General features: G+C 45.5%; 1 protein-coding gene and 1 long non-coding RNA gene across 2 annotated transcripts; both read right to left on the minus strand.

Annotated features, from left to right (window-relative positions):
• Positions 1-12,002: 12,002 nt before the first annotated feature.
• SOX4 (SRY-box transcription factor 4) lies at positions 12,003-14,707 on the minus strand. The gene has a single exon (XM_081919219.1). It carries the CDS (start codon positions 13,348-13,350, stop codon positions 12,052-12,054), a length of 1,299 nt encoding a protein of 432 aa, XP_081775345.1. The 5' UTR covers positions 13,351-14,707; the 3' UTR covers positions 12,003-12,051.
• A 9,453-nt stretch (positions 14,708-24,160) lies between these two features.
• On the minus strand, positions 24,161-24,918 carry LOC309374414. The gene is made up of 2 exons (XR_014170575.1): positions 24,813-24,918; positions 24,161-24,487 (listed from the first exon to the last, which is right to left on the minus strand). It is a non-coding gene; the product is annotated as an uncharacterized lncRNA (long non-coding RNA).
• Between the last annotated feature and the right edge of the window lie 676 nt (positions 24,919-25,594).

The raw sequence follows: 25,594 nt of genomic DNA on the forward strand, positions 1-25,594 counted from the left end.
CCGTGTGACCTTAGTTTTTTTCCTACTATGGGAGATACATCAACCTGCAGTTCAGCAGTAGTCAAATAATGACTTAGGCTGTGATCCTCTGCCGCTCGCTTTGATAGCAAATGTTGCACCCATGCTAATTACGGTAATTTAGACAATCAGGATATCTAAGGACTTTTCATGCTTAGGGGGGCACTTCTAGACTCACTGTTTTTGGGTGAGATTCTGTCACATCCCAGTAAAGTCAGGCTGCTCAGTTAAAACTGATTTTGAGCTCTTGTAAAACAATACGGCTTTCCAAAAGAGATGGAAAACTGTGCTGGAAAGTGTAGAATAACACCTGCTGGGTGCAACATTGTCTAATCATCCCACAAATCGGACTAAATGCTTATTAAACAGGTTGGTTGGAATTGACCAGAGTTTCCAAAGTTTCAAGGATTAAAGATTTTCCAAATTTTGGGGCCGTTCATTGTTCCGACATGTTCTGATTAGCTAATGATAAGCAGCGGTGCAGCTCTGATGACCTCAGAGCTAAAGTTCAGAGCCCCACAGTCCAGGCCCATCCCAAAAACAAGCACCCGGAGGTCAGCAGTTGATCATGGAAGCTGCAAACCTTCCCAGACATCAGCACCTACATTGGAAAGGGTGTACTGGGGCCCACCAAGGCTGACATTGGTTGTTTCATTGTTTATTCTTATTTTTTTAAAAAAAATTAAAACCACAATATTATAGTCAGGACAACTGGCCAGGTATGTGCCTGGTTACAGGTGCTCATTTTATTATTTTTACATTTAAAACCTGCTCTTGTTTTCTGCAACAAAATAGTGCTTTTCCTCAAGTAAATATGTTTAGCATTAGGGTAGCAGATGCAAACACCATTTTATTCCTATAGTCATGACACACTGTGTTTTAAGTAAGTCTTTAAAATGCTAAACCTCATATGCTCAGAATATTATTATTTTTTAAGTGTTGGCATGTTTGTTTTTGCTCTAACATGCTGGAATGCAGTGGTGTAGCGTGGAGGGTGCGGGGGGGGCCGGCAGCACCGGGCGCAACATCTGGGGGTTAGGGGGCGCAAATCCATGGGTTAGGGGGCACAAATTACTTGCCTTGCCCCGGGTGCTGACAACCCCCGCTACGCCACTGCTGGAATGTAGAAGTAGTTTTAACGCATGGAATGTAGGGGTATGTGAATTGTGTGCTTCACAAATGAAATCATGCACATGACCATCTTAAGAGTGGAGTGTATAAGACTATTAAATGTGGATGGTAAATTACCTAACTGCACCACTGATGATAAGCCGTTATTCTCAAGTGTTGATCTTGAGTAGACTGATCAATAGTTTAATGGCTGGTCCCCTGAAAAAAATTGCTGAGATGCAAAGGCTCTTTAATTCAGAAAATCTTACCTTGGTCTTCCTACCAGTTCCTTTTCTACATCAGACTCTCTTCAAAGAGCCCGGTTTTGGCCAGGGGAAGGTGGGGTATAAATAAATAAAAATTTATTATTATTATTAAACTTTCTCAATTAACAACTTGCTGAACATTTTTGCTTCACTTTTTCTTTTTTTAAAAAAAGTAAAACCCACAATGTAACAACCTATTTATTTATTTATTAGTATTTCTACTTGAGAATAATAGAACTCATACTAAAAGATGGTCACACACAATTCAATCTATAAAGTTCAATATGGAAAAATGAGGAAAACTGTATAGTCAAAAGATTTAAATGTAAAACTCTAGAGGCGGGCAAAGCTGTGGTGCAATGTGTGAGGGCAGGGGGCCATTGCCCCCAGCACAGATTTCTACGGGGCACACGGGAAATTTCAAAAGAAAAATACTAGTAATAAATTTAAAAATAGTGCACCCTCCCCTTCACACAGAGAACTGTAGTCCCAAACAACAAATGAAAATAGTAACAGAGGTGGTGCTGCTCTCCTGGGAGTTGAAAGCCACTGTCTGGAGAATACCCACTGGGCTGTCATTAGAAAAAGGGGTCAGGTGCTGATCACTGAATAAGCTGCCATGGTAGCAAGTGGGTGCCAAGCAGATGATGAAGCCGTGTCAGCACCAGACTCACCAGCATCTCTGGGGCTCCACTGGGCCCTGACACATTTCCAGGTAACAGTTCTCCAGATGCAGGAGCTGCGCTCCAAGTTCAGCCCATCGCAACTGGTCTGAGAACATGGGAGTGGGGGGGGGGGAAAGATCCTTGTAATTTCTCAGCCTACATTTAATAATGCACAATTTATCTACAGTTGTTCCTTTTGGAGCCCAAATCATCCTCCAGATAGACTTCTTTTACCTCCCTGAACCCAGTTGTCACCACTCTCATTATCCATCTACTTCTTTTAACTAAACCAACCCTGATTTTCTTCACAAAATTGATTACAGAATAGGAAAACCACTCACTCGTTGGTAGCTTGATGTGTTTGTAGATACACACATTTTACTTACCCCTTTTATACCATGAAACATCAGTATTTCATGTGCACCCTGCCCAACCATTACAGTGGTACCTTGGGTTACATACGTTTCAGGTTACATATGCTTCAGGTTACACACTCCGCTAACCCAGAAATAGTGCTTCGGGTTAAGAACTTTGCTTCAGGATAAGAACAGAAATCAGGCTCTGGCGGCACAGCGGCAGCAGGAGGCCCCATTAGCTAAAGTGGTGCTTCAGGTTAAGAACAGTTTCAGGTTAAGAATGGACCTATGGAATGAATTAAGGACTTAACCCGAGGTACCACTGTAATTCCATTGTACAATATTTTAAATTTCCTATCACAAGTACTAGGAATGTTTCATTTTCAGAACCCAAGAATTATGCTGTCTGCCTGTTCTGCAACTGCATTATATTGGCAGCTCACAGACATTTGTGATGGATCAAGACCTTAAGGTCATTTTCTTCCCCTGTAATTTCAAGCTGACAAGTCTTCTGCAGGAGATATCCAAAGACAACCTTATTAGTCCCAAGCGAATGACTTCACATGCGGCACTGCATTTTCAGCCCATTTTTGTTCCTTTTCTTACTCGCTCTGCACACTCTTCCATTCCCAATGTGCAGTAGCCATGCAAGGCAACTTGATGTAAATAATAATACACAAACTAGCATCTCTTATTGGGGCTGATAATGAATTTAAAGGGGCCTTGGTAAGTATAATTAATGAACCTGCTCTGTTCCTATTTTGCAAATGATATAAGCTGAAATGTTCACCCATGTAATCCACCACATGTATTATAGTATGCATGAGTATACTGCCTAACAAGTGCCTAAGCTTCAGGTAACAGGCTCAGCAATGAACGAGTCATTATTGTAGTTAATGCAGAAGTTCTATCGCCATGACTGGATCTCATGGCATTTATTTTAATTCTGAAGCGTGCATGCATGCACACACACACACATTCGCACACATACAAAGTGGTGCTGTGGAAGACAGTGCTTTAACCCTTCCCTTCCATGGCTTTTCTTCCACATATATTACAGTGGTACCTCGGGTTAAGTACTTAATTCGTTCCATAGGTCCATTCTTAACCTGAAACTGTTCTTAACCTGAAGCACCACTTTAGCTAATGGGGCCTCCTGCTGCTGTTGCGCCGCCGGAGCCCGATTTCTGTTCTCATCCTGAAGCAAAGTTCTTAACCCGAGGTACTATTTCTGGGTTAGCGGAGTTGGTAACCTGAAGCGTATGTAACCTGAGGCGTATGTAACCCGAGGTACCACTGTACTGCACTCTCTATCTGCTGTTTATCCAATTATGGGGGAAACTGCAGGCATGATATATGTACCTTTATTTTTTCCTTCCTTTGGAAAACAACAGGGCAGGGGGTTAGGGGAGGGAGGACAATGGTTTGGGAAAAAATAGCTTGGGAAAAGCTTTAAAGACACCTCTCCCAAAGCTATTATCCAATCCAAATTTTGTTAAAATAATTGTCAGGAGTTCCAGCCTCAATTAATGAATTAAAACAAAACAACACAACAACAAGGCTTACATAGCCTCCCTTGCTATGCAAAAACTGTTTTAAGTTTGTACGGTAATTACTATTTTCCGGTAACCTTAAAAATCCAAAACACTTCCAGAGGATATAAGCATCTAGAACCTATGAAATGCTGAGGATGTAACTGTGGGAAATTGCAGTCAAATGTAACTAGTAAGCTTAGGGCTAGTTAATGCATGAAGGGGTTAAGACCGCAGAATTGTATTTCTAGACTCACCTAGGTCATGCACCCTCACCTCTGGTGAAGAAGGAAGTGAAGCTTCCTTTGTTTACTCTCTTCCACTATGTGAAGTTGACCAGGCAACACATCTGGGCTTGACCGTTTCAAGCTCAGATCACAAGCTCATTCCACACACACACAAACCCCTGTGTTTTTGCTGCTACATGAAATAACAAATGAATCTGACCTTTGGAAGTTTTGTAAGTAAAGCATTTAAACTTATTAAAGTGTGGTGTGTTCAACCTATATTCCAAATACTTCAGTCGCTACGCTTTGTGACTTTTAAACTCTTCTAAGGCTTTCTTAGGGATGCGGGTGGCCCTGTGGGTTAAACCACAGAGCCTAGGACTTGCCGATCAGAATGTCAGTGGTTCGAATCCCCGTGATGGGGTGAGCTCCCGTTGCTCGGTCCCTGCTCCTGCCAACCTAGCAGTTTGAAAGCATGTCAAAGTGCAAGTAGATAAATAGGTACCGCTCCAGGCGGGAAGGTAAACAGCGTTTCCATGCGCTGCTCTGGTTCTCCAGAAGCGGCTTAGTCATGCTGGCCACATGACCCGGAAGCTGTATGCCGGCTTCCTCGGCCAGTAAAGCGAGATGAGTGCCGCAACCCCAGAGTCGGTCACTACTGGACCTAATAGTCAGGGGTCCCTTTACCTTTACCTTTAAGACTTTCTTACTGGAGCATGTGTTTAGTTCCATGCTTTGGATGTAGGGATTTAGCAAAGTTTTTTATTAATTACACCACATGGGTGATCTCTCTAGATTTCCCCCTCAATAACAATCTCACTGTTTGAAGAGGGAACTTCCAGCTTCAAACTGAATGCCAAAGGCAGGAACTAATTTAGTTATTCTTGTTTCAAGGAGTTTTAAATATGCTGCTGCCCAGTTACACCTAAGTTAAAATCCTATTTCCCCTCCCTGTTTTCTATTAAAAGCTCTCATTTCCACATTGGAAGAGAAAAGGGGTCTAAAAATACCAGAAGGCAGGTTCAATACAGTCCCATTCAGGCCCTGTCTGTATGCACATGAGCTCAAAATGGTGGCAGGACAGGGCTGTTCTAGGTCCTGTTCCTAACATCCCTCATCATGTAGGCTTCTTTATAGACTTTGAGTGTTTAGCATGAAGGTCTGCATAAGATTTCTAAGCGCATTCAGTTGAATGCACTTTTAAACCTCCCAGCAAAGATTTCTAAGCATGTTCTGTAGAATGAGGCCTGTGTGAATCCAGCCTGTAGGTTGAGAGCAATGGGGTAATATATATTATAGCTTTATGAGCCATGGCAATACATTGGAGCATCTTTAAATGGCAGACAGCCACCACTGATGGGAGCCGAATTTGGCTCCCATTCACCAAAAAGTTGCTCACCTCCAAAAAGCATCCAGGAGCACTACAGGAAGTGAATAGTAATGCAGCTAGGTTGGGCCTGTGAGGGGCATCTGGGACCCTTTGCAAGTTTTAATATACAACATAAAGGTCCAGTATGCAGCCTTCACTTCCTTCCTGTCAGGAGACCAATTGCTCCTCTCTTCCTTCCTACCTCCATATGTTTAGAAGCATGTAAGTTTGTGATATGGCCCCTGCCATTCTATGTCACTAACTCAGAAGGTGGCTTAGACAGCAGGAAGGCAAACTGATCGCAGTAGATTGTTGCACTCATCTACTGCTTCCAGGATTCCCTAAGAAATCTGTAAGAACCAGAGGACTTTGGTCTGATCTTATGTAACCAATCTGAACTGTACTGCTACATTTGATAGTAGGCTTGCAGGGGAGGGCATAAATACTGCACCATATAAAATAATTTCCACGCCATGGAAAGCTAGCAAGTGAAATACCGGTAAGTTGCAGATCATTGAAATCAGATCCTCACTCAAACATTTCCCTGTTTCTCAATTTGTTTAAACAGTTGGGACTAAAAATTTTTTGCTGGAAGTCAAAAGCTCACATGCTGCATGTGGTTTCTCCTAATAAAGGCATATTATACTGTCCTTGTATATTGGCTATTCTTGGGCTTCTAACAGTAACATGAATTTGAGAAACACAAGGTCTTCCTTTGTATCCCAAGTGTCAGTCCATCTATATTGCACCAGGAATCCAGTTTTAAAATATGCAGAACACAGCTGCACAAAATAATTGTTACTGTATCATTTATCTATTACTTTCTGTAGATGGGACCTACCCTGGTAGCTATTATGTGGAGCTTAATTAAAGAAATATACCAGCATTTGGGAGTATTGCATTCAGCCCTGCCTGATTTGACTTTATTTTTGCTAGAATCCTTGTATAGAAATATGAAAAATAACTTTATTAAATTATTGTTGTGATCTACCAAATGTCATTTACATTTACAAAGAAAAGCATGCGTACCAAGGACCTCGTCACTTAAGGAATAACTGGTGTGTGCTAAATGATTTCTGAGTGTAAATTCTTGCTTAAGAACTTAGAGTGATTTCCTGGGTCACATTTCCAGTTCCTTGGCTTTCTTTGCAAGAATTCCAGAAACTAGTAGGTGGAATATCAGAGGTTCTCAAACTGTAGCCCGTGAGCTTTCAAGAGGCCCAAGGAAAGATGGTAGCCATGTCAAGAACATGTGTACTTGGCTCTGCACTCCATTTATTTTTCCTGCCAGAGATCAAGGCCAGTTTAATCATGGCCAGATTGTCAGGCGGGCTGATAAGGTCCTGGCCTAGGCCCCAAAACACACCACTAGTTTTTATCATTACACCAGTGCTGGAGAAACAACATTACTTTAATTTCCTTCATATTTAACCCAGAAGGGAAGTGTGTTTTTCCCTCTTTTAAATTGCCACCACCCTGCTGTATTACATATCATTTTAATTTATTGCATTTTGTCAGCCGTGCATGCATAGCTTTCACCCGACACGTTTTGTCAGCTAGCCTGCATCATGGATTTTCATTAGATGCAATTCGGCCAAGTTTCATATATTGCTTTTGTTGGGTACCATTTGTCAGCTGTGTGCTTTTAAGTGTTTCATGGGTGGAAGTGACTGTAGAAAGAAAGGGATGTTTGCTTCCATACAGCACATTACTAAATATAAATCTGTGTCCATTAGTGAAAGCAAAACGCTAATTCACAGCATTACGGTATGTCCTAAATGTGCTTTCCTTTCCTGGGGAAAAGAAAGATTTAAATAACCATATGAGACCCCCAAGGAATTCAAAGTGACCCCCTCCATACATTTGAGAACCACTATGCTAGATGGCTCACCAGAAATAGGCCAGTAGTCTGCAGGTGGACCACACAGTCCACTTTCCATCCTGACAAAGATGGAACTCTTTTCTGCCCAAGGGACACATATTTCATAGGCAACTTTGCCAATGGTGACTGGGGCAAAAGTGGGGTGGGGTAAGGCCAAGGGAACAGTGGGTGGAACAACTGTTCTGACCCTTGTCCTTGTATAGTAAGCTACATTCCAGCCACACCAAACTCAAAAGGTTTGTTTCTACACATACTCCAACCTCAAACGGTATTATCTCAATTCCAGGGCACATTTGAGCATGGCAAAAAGACTGGGATAGGCTGTGCTAGGGGCATGACTTACGCCTAGAGTGCCATGTGCAGCCTTGAGGGTGAAGATCACATTTGGAAATTGCTCTGAGGTTCCCAACCCTTTCTAGAAAGATCCCTTTAAAAGGATTTACTGTGTTTTCAACTCAACTCAATCCTAGTTTACTTGGAAGCAAGCTTCATTAAATTAAGTGGGGCTTACTCTCTAGCAAGAGTATTCATGATTGCAATCTAAGGCTACAAAAATGTTGCAGTTATTTTTCAACCTGGGCTCCTTGCATGTATGTTTGTTCCTTTCTCTGTGAGAGAGTATACCTTCCTCTGGACTTCCAGTGTTTCCCAAATGAACTGCCACCATCTAAAATATTAAAGCTTATGAAGTGATAACTAAAATCCAGTTATCTCCCTTACGAAGATCAAACTTTTTAAAATAACCCCCCCCCCACTTGTTTGGAAATGCTCTTAAACAGCCCCAATCCCAACAATGGCTTGTCAAGTGCAATGGCTTTCAGTGCATTCTGTTTCCAAGCCAGTGTGCTAAGAAATGCAGCTTGAGCAGGTGTTTTTTAAAAAAAGATTTGTAAAACTACAATTCATTCACTGCACAATTAACCTCTAAGCTTTAGATCATTGCTACGTGTGTGTGTGTGTGTGTGTGTGTGTGTGTGTGTCTGTCTCCCCTAACCCTGATCTGCAATGCAAATTCTAAGCTGCTTCTTCAAAGCTGCTACAGAACTCACAGTTCACCCACTGACCTAATATTTCATATCTGCTTTAAAAGGATTATCTAAAAGGCCATTAGAGAAAGTGAAGCCAATGAAGTATGCTTGAAGATCAGCCTAAGTTAGAGGGGGGAAACATTTCGGTTGGCACTTCCCTGTCCTTTCGTAAGTTACTTTCCCCCCTCTCTTATAGACAGTGTTCTAATTGCTTTCCCCTGCATTTTCCACAAATAGATTACAGGGGGAGGGGAGGGTAAGGAAGATCCACCAAATGTAATTCATGTGTGTGGTTGTGTTTTGTTTTGTTTTGGCAGTGCACCAAGCTAAAAACATCTAAATCCACTTTCTCGAATGCCAGAGATGGAATCTAAGTGCTTTGGCTCTAATAAGTGGAATTCTAAAAGTTCCTCGCTGGTAAAAAATTTAAAAAAGAAACCCTTCTGTGAATTCGCAGTGACCCCAAACAGGCTTGCTTTCTCCCATCTTCACTGCAGATGAACCAGCAGGCAATGCACTGAGCAGAATTGTAGCCAGAAGCCTACTGAAAGGGTGAGGCAGGATTTTCACACTGCAAGGTCAGACTGTTGAGGACAAATGGTGGATGGGGCCTTTAAAGCTTATCCCCTGCCTTTCATCTCCAGTGGCTTTCTCTGTTACCGTGAGCAGCAGCTCCTTCATCTCCCTGCACCTCTTCCCCTCCCCCTTCCTCTTCCAGGGAAAAAACCCCAATGCTATCAGCACTTGCTTAGTGCATACAAATTCCTAGAAAGCATGCTGTGGCAGCACTCATTCAAAGCAGCACAAAGGGCTTGAAGATCTGGCTTGCCAAATCCTTCCAGGGGGGCGGGGCAGGTGTGTGTGGGGGTGCTGGGAGACAAGGCCAAGCTTCTGCATTAACAGTTTTGCATTTCAGAAGCATTAAGACATTTTTTTTCACTGGCAATATAAAAAAAAAGAGTATAAGAAAACCACAAAAGAAGAGCTCTGGCAATGACAACAAGGACGGCAGGGTTTTAGGGTTCAGTTCCAGCTGATTTTATTTCCTTTGGAAAAAAAAAAGATAAAAGGTTATTTACAGAAAGTATATTGACAATCTGACAGGCAGTGAACTTGGCATCGTTAGCCAGCTTCCTCCCCACCCCTCCCCCACCTTTGTGTTATGGGCAGATTGTTAGACAAAGATATTCCACACAGCATATTGCACAGGATGGATGACCAAAAAACAAAAGGGAAAGAAAAGGAAAAACCCTTAACGGAACAACCTCCTCGTTAGGCAGATGGTCCTAGAGCCTGTCATGTTATATTAACATACATAAACACACACTCTTTTTTTTGCTTATTATAATACAGACTTAAATGTACAAAGATGTTTTCACTTTTTTTCTCATCTTAAACACAACAGCTATAAACCTGAATACATATGCTATCATCATGCCATAAGAGACTAAAACAATTATATTTAGCGACAAGTAGAAAGGATTAAATAGTCAAAATACGAGAATGAAAAAATGCAGTACATAGTGTCGCGAACTCAAATCGGCATTTAGATAGATCCAGTGATTTTAAACGGCACGGTTTTTTATTTTATTTTGTTGCTTATAAAAAAGTGCAAAAGATGTGGTTTAAAAGTTAAAGCTACAGGATCCCTTTTCTCTCTCTTGAAAATGCTCCAGTTGTTTCTGTACAACATACTATTTACCATGAGAGGGTTTGTTTATTTATTTGTTAGAAGTTAGCCCTACAGTGAATTAATACAATCCCTCTCTCTCAACTCACAAGTAGAGTGGAATAGCAAGGGATGCTGTCTCTTTAAGAAGCCTGCAGATTGGAGTGTAAACATGAGGAAAGTAGGGGCTGATTTTTTGTGTGTGAGAGATTAACCAGCAGCCCTGTTATAATCAGGAAATCCAAAACAGCAATTTACACCCCTTATATATTTTTTACAAAAATACACTGAGAAAATAATCAAACGTTTTCATCTCTCTTCTCTTGTTTTTAAAAGTGTCAAAAGTCTACATTTAAATATAAAAAATTAAAAGTTAAAACTCTAGCCCTTCAGTGAAGGTGACATAAAAATGGTGTGGGTAACAACGAAACTACCAAAATAAAAAATAGGACAAAGTAATACGGGTAAAAAAAAATGTTTGGCCAGTATAAATACTTCACTTATAAAATGGCATCAAATTACATTTACAAGGAAAAATAATAATGTTTCAAGGATGGATCATGGGTGTGAAAAGAAAAGAGACTTCATTTACAGCTATAAAGGAGAACACGCACGCACGCACACACATACAGACACTGAGGAAAAATTTGGTCCTGAATTTCATTTTTTTTAAGTCCAGCACAGATTTGAGTTGCGTTTGAATCCTTTAAAGAGTTAAGAATGAAAAAAGCTGGTGATAATTTTGTAGGAATCAAACATAGCGCCATCTATCTGCTTCTTATATTATTCTAACACTATTCTTTTAAACTGTTCAACAGTCTTACAGAAACCTCAGAAAGATAGGATAACATGCTATATTAAACCCCACCAGTGAAATAATCCAACACCATCACGATTCTGAGCAAGAAAACACATTTTCGCAAAAAAAAAAAGAGCAACTGCCCTCTATTTTCCCCTGTACCACATCATTACAGAAACTTGGTATGTTCTATATCTGTCTCCATTTCTTTTTTCTAAACAAAAGTTCAGCGTTGTTGAAATTCCACACATACTGACTTCTCTGTATATAATATAAGGTGACTTAAGAAAATCGGTGCCACCTCCTTTATACGTGCAAATCCTTTTCAGCTTTATTATTATCTTCTGAGCAGAGCTTCCAGTTCCTTTTTAACGTCTCCCCTCTTTTCCATCCCACTCGGGGTGCCAAGTCCAGTTCCTAGGGCCTCTCTCTCTAACCCCATCTGCTCTCCAGGCGAAAGAGGACACCCCCATCCCCCCCAAAAAACGCAAACTAGGATTCTTCCCCACCCCCACCCCCGGCAATTGCAAGTCCTGCTGATTTGTTTGAAACATTATTTCCCACCCCCACCCCCGGGAAACCTTCGCCCGCCCCCCCGCCCCCCAAATGAGATCTCCAAAGCACACTCTGCTCCCCACCCCTTTCAAAACTCATGGACAAGAAACAAACCTTAGGAGATGTGCGTGACTTCCAGCCCTCCCTCCCCCCCCCCCGCAAGTCGTTGCCATTCTTGTTTTAGCCACTTGATTCTCGCTATAGTCTCTGAAACGTGGAACTCCTTCTCCGGCTGTTGGAAGGATGAAGCGTGGGGGCGGGAGGAGAGGGGTGTGTGTTTCTGTGTGAGGATCTGTTTAGCCAGAAATCGGACTCCTGCGGTCGCTTTTTCTCCAAGGAGGAGGGAAAAAAAGGTTGATCCCTTTTGCCAAGTTCCGTATCTATATATTTTTTAAAAATACACACAACTTCCCCCCCCAAGTCAGATTCATCAGGGGTGGGGGAAGAAGAACACTCAGAGGGCAAAATTCTCGTTCCTCCAGTCTGCAGGGCGCAATGGGCTCTGTGTGCCATCCATGCGCCCCACTTATTTTTCTCTTTCTCTCTCTCTTTCTGTCTCCACCTTCGACCCCCCCTCAGTACGTGAAGACCAGGTTGGAAATGCTGGATTCGAGCCAGTCCCCCGAGATCATCTCACTTACCTCCGGGGTGCAATAGTCCGGGAAGTCAAAGTGGGAGCCCGAGCCGGGCTCCAAGTTAAAATCCAGGTCCCGGTCGAGCACCGAGGAGCTGAGGCTGCCCAGGGCCATGCCGTCGAAGCCCGGGCTGGGGTGCAGGTCCAACAGGTCGTCTTCGAACTCGTCGTCCGAGGAGGAGGAAGCGCACGAGGCGGAGGAGGAGCCCGACGACGACGAGCGCGAGGTGGACGGGGCCGGCGAGCAGGGCGCCCGCAGGCTGGTGTAGCTGCGGTGGTCGGACGGCGAGCAGGGCGAAGCCAAGGGCTCGGCGCCGTCGTGCGGGGCCCCCGCGGCGGCGCCCGCTTCGTCGTAGAGGCTCAGCGGGTCGCTGGCTTCCGTCGACGAGCTCAGCGTGGGGCTCGCCGGCACGGCGCCGCCGGGCGAAGCGTGCGAGAAGAGGTAGAGGCGCTTGGCCTTCTTCTCCGGGAGGTGCCTGGCGCTGCCGCCGCCCGAGGGCGAGGAGGAGCCCGGCGAGGCGGCGCGCGATTTGTACAGAGAGTGGTGCTCCGGGGGCAGCAGGGCGGCCGGCTGCTCCGAGGCGGCGAACGGAGGCGCGCCTTTGCTGCTGCTGCCGCCGCCGCCACCCAGGCTGAGCTTGGGATGCGGCTTGCCCGCGCCGGCGCCACCCGACGAGAGCTTGGCGGCGGCGGCGCTGCTGCCCTTTTTCAGGGCGACTTTGGAGGAGTTGGCAGCGGAGGCGGCTCCTCCTGAGCTGCTGCTGCTGCTGTTCCCGCCGCCGCCGCTCCCTCCGCCCCCGCTCTTCTCGCCCGGCTTGGAGGCGCTGGCGCCCGACTTCACCTTCTTCCTGGGCCGGTACTTGTAGTCGGGGTAGTCGGCCATGTGCTTGAGGCGCAGCCGCTCCGCCTCCCGGATGAAGGGGATCTTGTCGCTGTCCTTGAGCAGCTTCCAGCGCTTGCCCAGGCGCTTCGAGATCTCGGCGTTGTGCATGTCGGGCGACTGCTCCATGATCTTCCGCCGCTCGATCTGGGACCACACCATGAAGGCGTTCATGGGCCGCTTGATGTGCCCGCTGGGCGTCTTGCACCAGCTCGGGTCGTCCGCCTTGCCGCCCGTCGATGCCGTCGAGCCCGGCGTCGGCGAAGAGGCGATGCCCAGCTCCACGCTGGCCCCGGAGTCGGAGCTCTCGCCGGCCAGGAGCGCCTCCGTGTTCTCCGCGTTGTTCGTCTGCTGCACCATCTCGGCGGCTCGCGCGCGCAGCAGCGGCGGCTGTCGGGGGAAGCGGCGGCGCTCAGTTTGGCACCAGCTTGGAACCGGGCGCTCAACTTTCCCCGTCGCTTGGCAGCCCCCTCGGCGAGCGCGCCGTCCTTCGGCTACTTAAGGCACGGTTCCCTCTGGGAAGTAGTTGTAGCTCCACACCGCTCTCCTCCTCCTCCTCTGCCCGGCAGACTTTCTGCCCGCCTTTCCGCCGCAACTTTGCGCTTGGGGTCTAGTTACAGAAGCCGGGCTCCAAGCAGAAACAGTTTCTTTTTTTAACGCCGCCAACCGTCAATCCAAGGTCTCTCGCCTCTCTCTCTCTTCCACCTCTTCCCCCACCCCGGAGTTTACAAGTGCTTTGCTCGCTCCGTCTTTCTTTCTCCCTCTCCTCTCCCTGCTCGAGGTGCTTGAGCAAAGCAGCACGCCCACTGCTGAAAGTCTCTCGTTTTCTTGGAAGGGCACAGCAAAAAACCAAAAATACCTCTTTTTTTAAAAAAAAGGCCGCCTCCCACAAAGCAAAGGAAAAAAAGAAAATGAAAATCTTCCTCAGTCCGTCCAGGACTCGTGGTAGAAGGGAGCAGGAGTTTGTTCGACGGGCATTCAGTGGCTGCGAGGGATTAGGCGGCCCCGCGCATGCAACCAAGTAGCGTTAACAAATGTGTGTCTTCCCGGGAGGAAGCGCGGTGACTGGTGCAATCAATGTATTTAGTCCCGTCTCGCCTTCCTTTGGATGCACAGCCCCAAAGAGAGGAAAGAGACATGTAGAAACCGGGGCGATGCAAGTGGCCTGCTTTTTCGCACCGCCCCCTCTCTTAGACGGTTACTCTGGCTGCAGCTTAGAGCGGACCCCAATTCCGCCTCGCGCCCCTTTATCCTTTCACAGTCATTTCCCCAGCCAATCGCAGCCTGTATCCAACGCTCCGCCGTGCCAAACCCCACCCCCTCGGCTCCCATTGGCTTGGAACCCAATGTAACAATAATCACCGCGTGCAATGAGAAGCTCCAAATCTGACCTCATTCCAATTTACACAAACTTTTTAAAAGGGCCAGAAGTGCAGCTGAGATTTCTGGTTTTTCTTTTTCTCTCTCTTTCCCCCCACCTCTCCTCCCTTTTTTTGCGTTTGCATTTCTCCTCCTACTTCATCGCGTGTGCGCGTGTGAGGGCGAAAAGGGCGGCGGGCCTGGGGCGGCGGGGGAGGGGGGCGTGGAGAGGAAAGTGCGTGTGCACGTGTGAATGCGTGTGCGCGCCGGCGCGCTCGCGAGCGGAAAGGAGGGAGCGGGGCTGGCGTCCGTGTGTTACTACACTGGGGGTGGAAGGAGGGAGGGAGGGAGAGGAGCTCTGCCCGTTATGTTAGCAGAGAAGGGGGATGGGGAGGGGGGAGCGGGCGGGCGGGCGATGCATTGGAAGCGTGGACTTCCGCGTAAAGGGAAAGGCGACTCCTTGGGAGCGTTTCCTCGTTGAGAGGAGGAAGCGGGGTGGGGGATGGGAGAAGAACCCAGCACGTGTTTTTGCTTAATCTCTTCCTTTTATCTAAACAGATTAAACACACAAACTTCGCTCCCGCCCCGCAGCGCGCTCTTCCCTGCTTTCTATTCGATCCTGTCTTCTCCAGTGGAAAACATATGGCCTACTGGTTTGTATGATTGGGGCTACCCACTAGTAGTTTTCGCACAGTAGCGCAGCTTCTACATACTTATTTGGGAAGACGGTGCAAAGGAGAGTTTTTTTTTGTGGCTGTAAATTACACCTTCGTGTTGCTTTGCCTTTAGGAGCTGCTACCGTGGATATCCTGACTGCCAACCGGCCCTCATTATTCGCCATGCAGGCAGGTGGATAAGGTTCACTCTCCTGCATATGATTTCTTATAATCCTGGATGATTTACATTAAGTAGCATGCCAAGTCTTCCTCCCTCCCTCCTCACCCCCTTCAGTTTCTCTTGGAGGGAGGAGGCGAAAAAAGCCTCCGTGAAGAGCTCCTCCTCTGGAAAGCGCTGGTGAGCCGGTGGCAAATAGGCTGGTCAACGAATGGTTTGCAGAACAAATAAGGCTATAAACTGGATGCTTGTCTCCCCCCCCCCCCTTAATACACTCAGGTACATTGTTTACAATGGCATACTTTGTCTATGATTCGTTGAGTTGCCCAACTCTCAAATCCTAATGCCTGTGAAAATGGAAAACAGTAATTTTAAAACAAACAATAAATAGCTCAACTTTCCCTTCTTATCCAACAGTACTGTCAGAAGTGAAACAGGTTCTACAGCACCCATCAAGTCATTGCTTCATCCCTAGTAGGTGCTGAGACAAAAAAAGGAGAACCTTCACAATAAATTACATGCCACCTGATGACAATGTAGGGGGGGGGGAATGAATTGAGGACAAAAAAGTACCATCAGACAAAAGCAGTCCAAACTTATCTCCCAAATACTCTGCACTCCTCAAAATTAGTGTGTCACAGATATGCTGGAGTGAACGAACAGGACTCCTATGTTGTGAACTGCCCTGAGATCTAGGGATGAAGGATGGTTAATAATAATAATAATAACAGAGCAGGCAGGTCCCAAAACTGGTGTTAGATTCCTAACAGGATGGTTCTAGTGATGGTCTTGTTCTTTTCCAGTTTAAGCATGCACCATTAATGATGAACACAGAGCACCGAAGAGTGCATAGGGACTGATGACAAATTACTGCACCCTTAACAGAGATAATACCTTAGGGGACATCTCAAATAAGGTTGGAAAGTGTAATTCAGAAATCCACACAGTTGCAGAATTTGATTTAGTGAACATCCCATCTTAAAGAAATCACATCAAATAGCAGCAAGTATTTGAAGCGAAATTCACACATCAGTGGTGGAATGCATGTTTTGTGTCTCCAACCTCACCAGATCCTGCCTGAAACCCCAGGAAGTTGAGTATCACTGGACACGGCTGGGATGTTGTTTTGTGACTCAGCGGTGGCATGGATGTCCAATCCTAGGTATGTAACTGTGACGTAAATCTTAGGACCGAGTTTTACAGTCTGTTCCTAATAATATAGCACTTTAGGTCTAGAGTGCCTTGAACTGGGATTAAGGGCCCATACATAAAAATATAGAAAATGACACCAGGTGCCAATCTCACCATGAGAAGAAGGCGGCGACAGCAACATGCTTTAGCATGACACTGTGTAAAGACAGTCATACAATTATTTTATTCATTTATAAACATGTTTATGGGTCACATTTTGGGGCATAACCCACAGAAGGCAACTTACAGCAGAATAACAAAATGCTGTAACGCACACACACAAAACAAGTGAGTTATGCAGCAGCATAAAAAAATGCAACATGAGCCAGATAAACTACAAACAGGAATAAAAGCATAGGCTTTGATATTAATTTCAGGGCTGGGGGGGGACCCCATAGCATTAAAACATTTTTAAGACAGCTGAATAACTTGAAATATTGTTGGTTGCCATCTGTCTCGAAAGTCATTGGAGTGCACCTCCAGGGGCAAAGTCAAACCACTGGAGAAGTTAAAGGGCCTGTTGTGGCCGCAGAGACCGGTAACTTTAAACTTGGTTAGCAGCACCGAAGGGTTCCCCCCCCCCCCAGGGCACAAGCCTGGGCAATGTGCATGGAGGTCCTGGGCTGCCCAGGAGACAAGACCTCCCTCTCGGTGTTGCTGATGTGGTCCAAAGAAAAGCAGAGCAATATATTTGGCATCAGTGTGGCTGCAGGAGTTGCTGGAAGGAGGCGTACAAGGTGCCATCCAACCATCTTAGGGATTCCACTCTGTATTTATGTAGGGTTTACTCCTTAGCCTTTTCTTCTCCCAAGCATCAGAGTTTTCCTTCTCCTACATGAGCTACCTTCCCAGGTTGATGAGCATCATTTGCCCCTCACTTCCCTCTACAGCACATGCAGGAACCACATTATTGACTGTTGCAGCCACTATTGGTCTTGTCTGCTCAATCCACTAGAGCCTGTCTTCACATGCAGGGAAGTCCCTAACTCACTGAGGGTTTGAGACCCCATTACTTGGTTCAGCCAGCCAGTCGAAGCTGTTCCCAGGGTGTGGCTGCTGTCACATGCTGATTTTTTCTAGGAGCCACAGGTGAGAGCTCCCAGGATGAGGACAAAAGGTGGACAAACTACCCCAGAAGGAGCATGATGTGTTCCCAACCAGAGGTACTACACCTCCCCTAATACCCAAACACCCCACTTAAAATAATAATTAGGCCTTCCTAAATAAGCATGTTTTTAAAGCTGTTAATGTAGAGTTTGTTCCAACTCAGCAGGGGAGTAGTTACATAACCCAGGGCAGGCTACCTCAGCCTCGGCCCTCCAGATGTTTTTGGTCTACAACTCCCATGATCCCTAGCTAGCAGGACCAGTGGTCAGGGATGATGGGAATTGTAGTCTCAAAACATCTGGAGGGCCGAGGTTGAGGAAACACCCTCATTCATGCCCACCAACCGAACCAATCTCAGTGGCAGGCCTTTTAAAAAAAGGCAGCTCTCAGTGTTCAAACAGGCTCCGAAGGGTGCAGATAACTTGCTCCTAAACCTTTTAGGGCTTCACAAGTCAAAACCAACATTTACAGTAGTCTTGATCCCAGAAACATACATTCAGTCAACGTGGACTGGCACAAAATCTGTGTCACATGCACTAACACCCCTAAGTCCCAGATGGATAAGATAACTATAGTATAGGTGACAACACAAGCTACTACCTCTGCTGCAACAATTACCACAGATTAGGATAAGCAGCCTGCCTAACTGCAATGCAATTACTGAAAATATCACTTCAGTAAGAGAGCTGTGAAAGGAACAGTTCGAAGCTAAATTCAAATGCTCTTAATACATCACTTCTTCAGTGGCAGGAACATTTATAAACTATTAATGTTTGATTTACTGCCTAAATGTGGACCCTTTTCTAAACCAGATCTTGCCTTTTCGGTTTCAGATCAGTCAATAACATTTGTATCTTAGACAGGGAAAACTTTGTATGCAGAGAATATCTGGATAAATTGTTGCCTATCCAAGCCAGCCAATATCTAGTTATGTCATCCATTTCTCAAAAAGTGCTGGCAGCATCAGTTTACTCAGCCTGATAGCAATGATAATAAATACACTGTTAAGATCCTAATAGATCCCCTATTTTGATTTGTTTTATTTCTGCACCTTGTTTCTCTTTTTACTACTGGTCTCTGTTGCTGTTGATTGATTTGCTGAAATTCTGTTGTTTAAACTGTTACAAGCCCCCCAACCCCATCACTGCAAATGCAGTGGTAGGCGAGGAGACTATATGATATTAATGGATTAAGAAAGCAGCTAACATTGTTCACTGTTAATACACATTACCTTGCTGTGCAGAGTTATAGCCCTGTGCATCTAATTGAAAGTAAGCCCCATTCACTTGGGACTTGTGTGTATGGGATCAGGCTCAGTAATTAACAACAGCACTTTATTTTCTGGCTTTACATTCACTGAACAAAATATAGTAGAAATCTATTTGCACAAGTGGCATTACATTGAGATTATATTAACTGGTGGCATACACAATTTGAGTACGTATAGCTTAATCCATTTTAATATTCAGAATGAAATGCTTGTTATTGTTTGTTGTTTTTGTTTTCTAAATATATATATACAGTGGTACCTCGGGTTAAGAACTTAATTAGTTCTGGAGGTCTGTTCTTAACGTGAAACTGTTCTTAACCTGAAGACCACTTTAGCTAATGGGGCCTCCCGCCACACGATTTCTGTCCTCGTCCTGAAGCAAAGTTCTTAACCCAAGGTACTATTTCTGGGTTAGCGGAGTCTGTAAGCTGAAGTGTCTGTAACCTGAAGTGTCTGTAACCTGAGGTACCACTGTATGGCCCACTGAGTTCATTGGGACTACCAAGTAAGTGTTTGTAGATTTTCAGCCTTAATGGGAGACAAATAAAATGTTCTGGCGTAGAAAAAGGCCAGTGCCTTCATTGGTAAAGAACCATTGCTATTCGAAGTGCCTCAACCAGAAACTTACATTCGTGTAAATGGCATTCACTTCATAGGGAGCAATCCTATTGCATGATCCGCCGGGATAAGCAAGGTCAGGATCCAGCAGATCTCTAGCTGGGCTGGAAGGGTCTACTCTGGCTTAACTCCCTCATCCTTGGCTCAGTCAAGAGATACAGCAATGGATTTCCTGTCTCAGTTGGGGCCTAGCTGGCTAAGCCTAGCCCAGCAGGTCTTACGCTAGTATAAACCCTGAAGAAGGTGCGTTCAGGAGGGCAGGATTAAATCAGGGCTGGATGCAAAGCCCACTCAGCTCAGTCAGTGTTATAGGGGTCAGCCCATGACAGCCAAATGACCTGGCAACCTGAGGTAAGTTAAGCTGGCGAAAGTGTGGTGTGACAAACACTATTTCCAAGGCTCATTTTCCCTATGTGAGGCTTGGGCCAGCTTGGATTTGGGTATAATTTTATGCTGCCTTAATTTACACCAACTTCCTGGGTATAATAATACTGCTTCCCTAAGCACTTCCCAGCCCCACTGCAAAAATATAACTTGTATTAGGTACATCCAGGGATTTCACTGTGTATGAAGTTTTCGACATGTAACTTTATGCCCAATGCACAAAACATTAGTCAGTAACATACACGTAACTGAACATGGCCAGTATTATTTGGTAATGTATACATCCCAGCAACTTTAGCAAAAGCCTCAGGTTTAATTTCAGTCTGATTGAGCAGAAGCCTACTACTCAGGCGTAATTTCAGTCTGACCTTTTCCAAAGCATAGGATGCCATTTCTGGGTAGGGATCAGCTCCAGATTTTCACAGTCTCTGTTGCACATGAACACTCCACAAGTGGGCACTGGGAATGAATAAAAAAACTCAGCTCCCTTGATGTGCAGTACTGCACCTGGTGACTTTTTAATCTTGCAAAAAGACCTGGAAGCTTGTAACATAGCAAACTGGCTGGAGAGAAGGGTTTAAGTAGGAAGTGGGAAAGCCTTAAACAATCACCCCTTCCCTCTACTGTGTTCCACTGCAAGTTTCCTCCACCACCACCCCCAATACCGTTTTGCAATGTAGAAGCAGGCCAGAAGGGTTTTATTATATGCACGTGCATGTAATATTTAGTTAGACCCTTATATGGAGAAAAGCACAGCCACATCCCATGTGAGTCAACCAAAACACATCTGTCTTCTTCTGTTATGCTATGCTATAACTTCTTACTACAAATACTATATATCAGAAATGAGGTTAGAGGAACACTGCTGTTTCCAGTGCTGCCCCCAATTTCTACATACCAGCCACAGCTTTCAGTGTAATATAGTATAGTATATAGTATAGTATAATATAATATAATATAGTGTAGTATAACAGCACTTAAGCCGCTATGGTGTACCGATTTTGGTAGTTGTTTCCACTGCAGTAGCATGAGCATGCACATTCTTCACACCACCACAATGCTCTGTATCTGTTCATGTCTCCAGCAGAATACTCTAATTTTATACCATGGTGTGGCTGCAGTAACCCTGAATTTGATGATGCTTATTTGCCACTGATGTGAACGAGTGTCAGCCTGCAATAATAACTAACTTACACCTAATACTAATTTAAGGTTAATCTCTGTTTAGATTTGTTGTGCCGCGTTTGGTATTTTGGAGAGAGAAACTGTAGAGTTGAGAGGAGCAGTAGAAGTGTCTGCTTCAGGAAAAGTAAAGTGGAGGGCACAGAAAGCAACCCACCTGAATGTTAGGGTCCTCCAGGTGCGTTTCTGAGCATGCCCAGATTTCTTCCCTTCACCCAAATTACAGAAAGCAAGGCAATCAGCATTAGCGTCTGGGTAGAGCTAATCAGAACTGTAAGCAGGGTACTGTAACAGCTAAAATCAGCAAATTCAAACACATATTTGTAACAATACAGAGCAAAACAAGCACTTATGTATAACACTAACTTTGTTTTGTTCTTTGTTCATGTGATAAAATTATTAACTATTTTTATTTTGAAGTGAGGCTCAAAATACCTAAGGTGTGTCAATCAGCTAATGGTGAAAGACAACGAACAAACAAACATATTTTTAAAAGAACTGGGAATTCTGGTCACCATCCTCCGATAACTTACTCCACAAGGGTTTTGTAAAGATCCATACACTGAGGTATAAAATGCCACATTTTCACTTTTGATTGTATTTCTTCCTAATAAATGAAGTACCATATGTCATGGAAAACAGAACACTAGGGGGCAGTGCTGAGCCTCTTCTGCAGAAAAGTAAGTAAACGTGGGAAAATTCAGATGTAACTAACACAATGTATTATTTCCCCCCATGATTTATTGAACAGCATAAAGCTGTATGCTTCTGACTGAACTCCAAAGGCTTTTTTATATACAAATATATTCTTGAGGGAAAACACCATACACCTACACACAACTTCGAACAGTTGGAAGTTAGCTCTAAATATTACCATAGTGTGGGAAATTTAGGTTTTTGGGTTGTTGTTTTTACTGCGTTTTGTGCAAAGCATTGGAACTTATAAATTACAATATAAAAGAGAAGATGCTAGAAATTGCTGGCTCCAGAATGCCTCTCTCCGCCTGCTTGATCCTACAGCAAGTACACAGTGGGAATAATTAAGAATATGATTGGGCTGTTCAGTTTAAATTTCTGTAAGACTGATTGTGACATTATCAGTATTCTTCAAAAATTCCAGCGTTCCCGCACCCCACTTCCGTATTATATAGATCTGGGATAAAAAGTCACATTCCTTATCCAACAGATGCCTGGGGTCGCACCCAAAATTCCCCACACAAATGTTACTGTGGCTAGACTCCAAACTGTTGGTTCCATTTCAATCAATGTCACACACAGACACACACACGTTTTGAAATCTTTAGCACACACCTTTCCCCTTGCTATGCTCTGGTAATGTCTCTAGTGACCATATGAGTCAGACCACTGCCCTTCGCTCTTCCTCCTTCCTGCTCTTTGCTGAAATGCTGGCTGGTCCCAAAGTTCCAAGCACTTAATCCAGCACATCCTTTGACACCCGTGTTGCTCATTTGGAAAACTTGGCAGGGGTGGGTGGGTCGAGGGGCCAAGTGGGTCTGCTTTCTTGTCCACTGAAAGCAGGATATAGGGAACCTCTGCCCCTCTAGAATTAAAAAACAAACAAACATAGGATCGTAGAACTTCCAATACGAAAGAAAACAACAGCTAATAGGCCACCATTGTTGCACCACAACTTCCACCACTGACCATTGCCATTGGAAGAGCCATAGGTCCCACATCCCAGCACTAAGAGTGCAAGTTTTTTATCTGGTCTTTCAGTAATTCTGGGTGGATATAAGCAGGGCTCCCCCAGGGGCTACGCAAAGGTACGCAGTACTGGCACCACTTTTTGTGTGGCACTTACTGTAACAATGGTGAATTCCGGCACCTATTTTTCTAGGGAAAAAGCACCACAGGCCCTGCTGATGACCCCAGAGGTATCTCATAATAAGGCCCCAAGCCTTATATTTGATAGTCTTCCTGATTTACAGTGCAGCTCTATACATGGGACTAAGTGAGGCTCAGTCTCAGGTAAGTGAATAGGATTGCACCCATAGAGATGAAGAAATGGCCCGGAACTCCCGTCAGACTTTGTTTATGGTATACTATATGGTTTAAGGAACTATGCACGCCAGCCCGAGGATGTGTTCCCACTGAATACAGTTACACTTACAGCTGAGTAAAGGATCGCAGTGCAAGATTGTCAGCTGTGACCCAGGAAGTCGGCAGTTCAGAACTTTCCCAGTGGTTTCATGGGTGATGTGGCCTCAGGCAAGATACTGTGGGGACAGCTATGAGGCATGGAGCTGCAACTCGTCTCAGTTGCCTGATAATGCATTCCTATATGATATACGTAGCTGGGAGCGAGCATCTCCATTTGCTTTTGCAGAGAATGTTAAGAGATACCCCATGTTTTGCAGGCTAGGCACCCATGATAAATGCAGTGTGTGATGTGCAAATCACTCCTGCTGACTGTCCTCTAATACTTGTTTTTCATAACTCTTTTGCAAGCTTACCAAGGATCCAGGGGATTGCTCAGTCGGTAGAGCATGAGACTCTTAATCTCAGGGTTATGGGTTCGAGTCCCACATTGGACGAAAGATTCCTGCCTTCCAGGGGGTGAGACTAGATGAGCCTTGGAGTCCCTTCCGACTTGACAATTCTATAGTTCTATGATCTCCTATTCAAACTTTTTTGAAACATACCCAAGGCTCACATGGTTAAGGAGCTGCCTTCTACAGTCGCACCATTAACCCATCCAGCTCATTACTGTCCATGTTGACCTTGAGGTGGTTTATCCAGGATTTCAATCCCAGTCCTACCGGGAGATGCCAGGGATGGGGCTTTTTGCATGCGCCAAAAGCTACAATCTCTGTGCCTTTTAACTGTTTCATGCCTAGCACAGCTGCAACGAAGACGGCCTTTTCCATTACAGCAAGTTGTTGGCACAGACTCACAGTGCCTTTCCAGGCCCGTGACCTGCAATCTCAGAGCTGTTTCATTTGGGCCTGCCAACTGTGCAAACAAGAAGCTGCAGCCAAGCCTGTCTCCCTGACGAGTGCATCTGTATTTGTGATATACATCTGTCACACTTAGACTTTACACTTTCAGATGTACAGTACATTTAGAACAGGGCAGGCACGTGACACGGCCTAAAAACCTAACTATTGACAAGGTCATTGCCATCTGCAGGAAGCAATTAATGGGTTCCAAGCAGATGTCTGTAACAGGCAAGTTCCGTACTGGGTGAGCACAAGGGACTGCAAGTACATACAGCCCATTTATTGCTAAAAATTATATCTCATTGCTGGGAGGGAGGCTGCATGGCATTCCTTAACTGGTTCATTTGTCAGTCCCACTGGTTTTAAATGAAAGTTGACTGCACTGCCTTTGTAGGACCACATCCCTTGAAGAAAGCAGGTTCACTGTGCTGTTGGTTGTGTGTGTGTTTTGAGCCACACTCATGCAAGCGTTTACCGAATTCTTAGGAATCCTGTTTGTGCATGCCAGTGGTTTCCCATGGTGAGAACCACAGTTAGATCTCTACATTTCTGAAGGGGAATGGCTTGGTGGAAATATCTCTTCAGCAATCTTCTCAGGGGGGAAAAGAAAAGGGAAAGGATAATATCAATATTTTATTGAAAATGATAGAGGGAAAAGGGGGGAGTAAAAGGGGGGGAGAACAAAGTTGTGTATAAATATATATACGTATGTGTGTGTGTGTACATATATATATCTCGATGTGCCTGACTCGCTCCCCGTAGCAAGCGCCGGCGCCGTTCACCCCGTCCTTCCCCCTTCACCTCCCTTCTCTTCTTCCTGGTTCCTCCCCAGAAAGGCTGCGGCGGGGTCACCGAGAGAGAGAGAGAAACTGGGAAGAGAACCAACTGCTGCGCAACGCTAAAATAATAATAATTACGAAAAAGCCGCAGGGGGAGGGGGTTGCTCCGCTTTCGCGGTCAGGCAGGCCCAGACACCTGCCGGAGCGGGAGGCCGAGAGGGAAGGGCGCGCGCCGCTGCCTCCCGCCGACCCCGCGGAGGAGGGGCAGCAGCAGCAGCTTCGCTGGAGCAACTCGAGGCGGAGCCCGCCGTCGGGCGCGCGCGGCGTCGGCGGAGCTCCCGCGGCCGCTGTCTTTAACCCCTCGCGCGCTGCGGAGTACCCGGCGTCTCGCTCCAAGCCTGAGGGCTCTTTTTTTTTTCCTAACCAGGAGCCGCGTCGGCGTGACCTTTTCGCGGTCCTCCTCCTCTTGCAAACGGTTGTGCTTAAGCTCCAGCCTCAGGGTGAGAGGGAAGGAGGTGGCCCGATTTCTCCCGCCAAAGTCCACTTTCAGCCCGCGCCTCCTCGGTCACACCCACCCGCGCTAGGAGCTCGTCGCCACCCCTTCCCCGAAAAAGCAAAACAAATAGGCGGCGTCTCCTGACGAAGGCTTTCCCGCCCTTTCTCCAGCCACCATTGACGCCCAGGGCTCGCTCGAAGGAAAGCGCCTGTGGCGACCATCCCCGTCCCGTCCAAGTAAGTGCGCAGATAGCGCTACCTTGCGCCACTGAGCGGGAGGGGACTTGATCCCTGGTAAGCGTGCGTAAAATGGCCAGCTTTTGCAGTGCGCCCAGGTGCAAGTCTCTCCAGCACATTTACTGGGTGAAAATGCGAGTCATCATGGAGGTGCAGCTTGCCTGAGGGTTTAAACCCTGCTTTGGTGT

This window comes from Podarcis melisellensis, assembly GCF_964234715.1.
Source record: "Podarcis melisellensis genome assembly, chromosome: 7".
Taxonomy (NCBI): Eukaryota; Metazoa; Chordata; class Lepidosauria; order Squamata; family Lacertidae; genus Podarcis; species Podarcis melisellensis.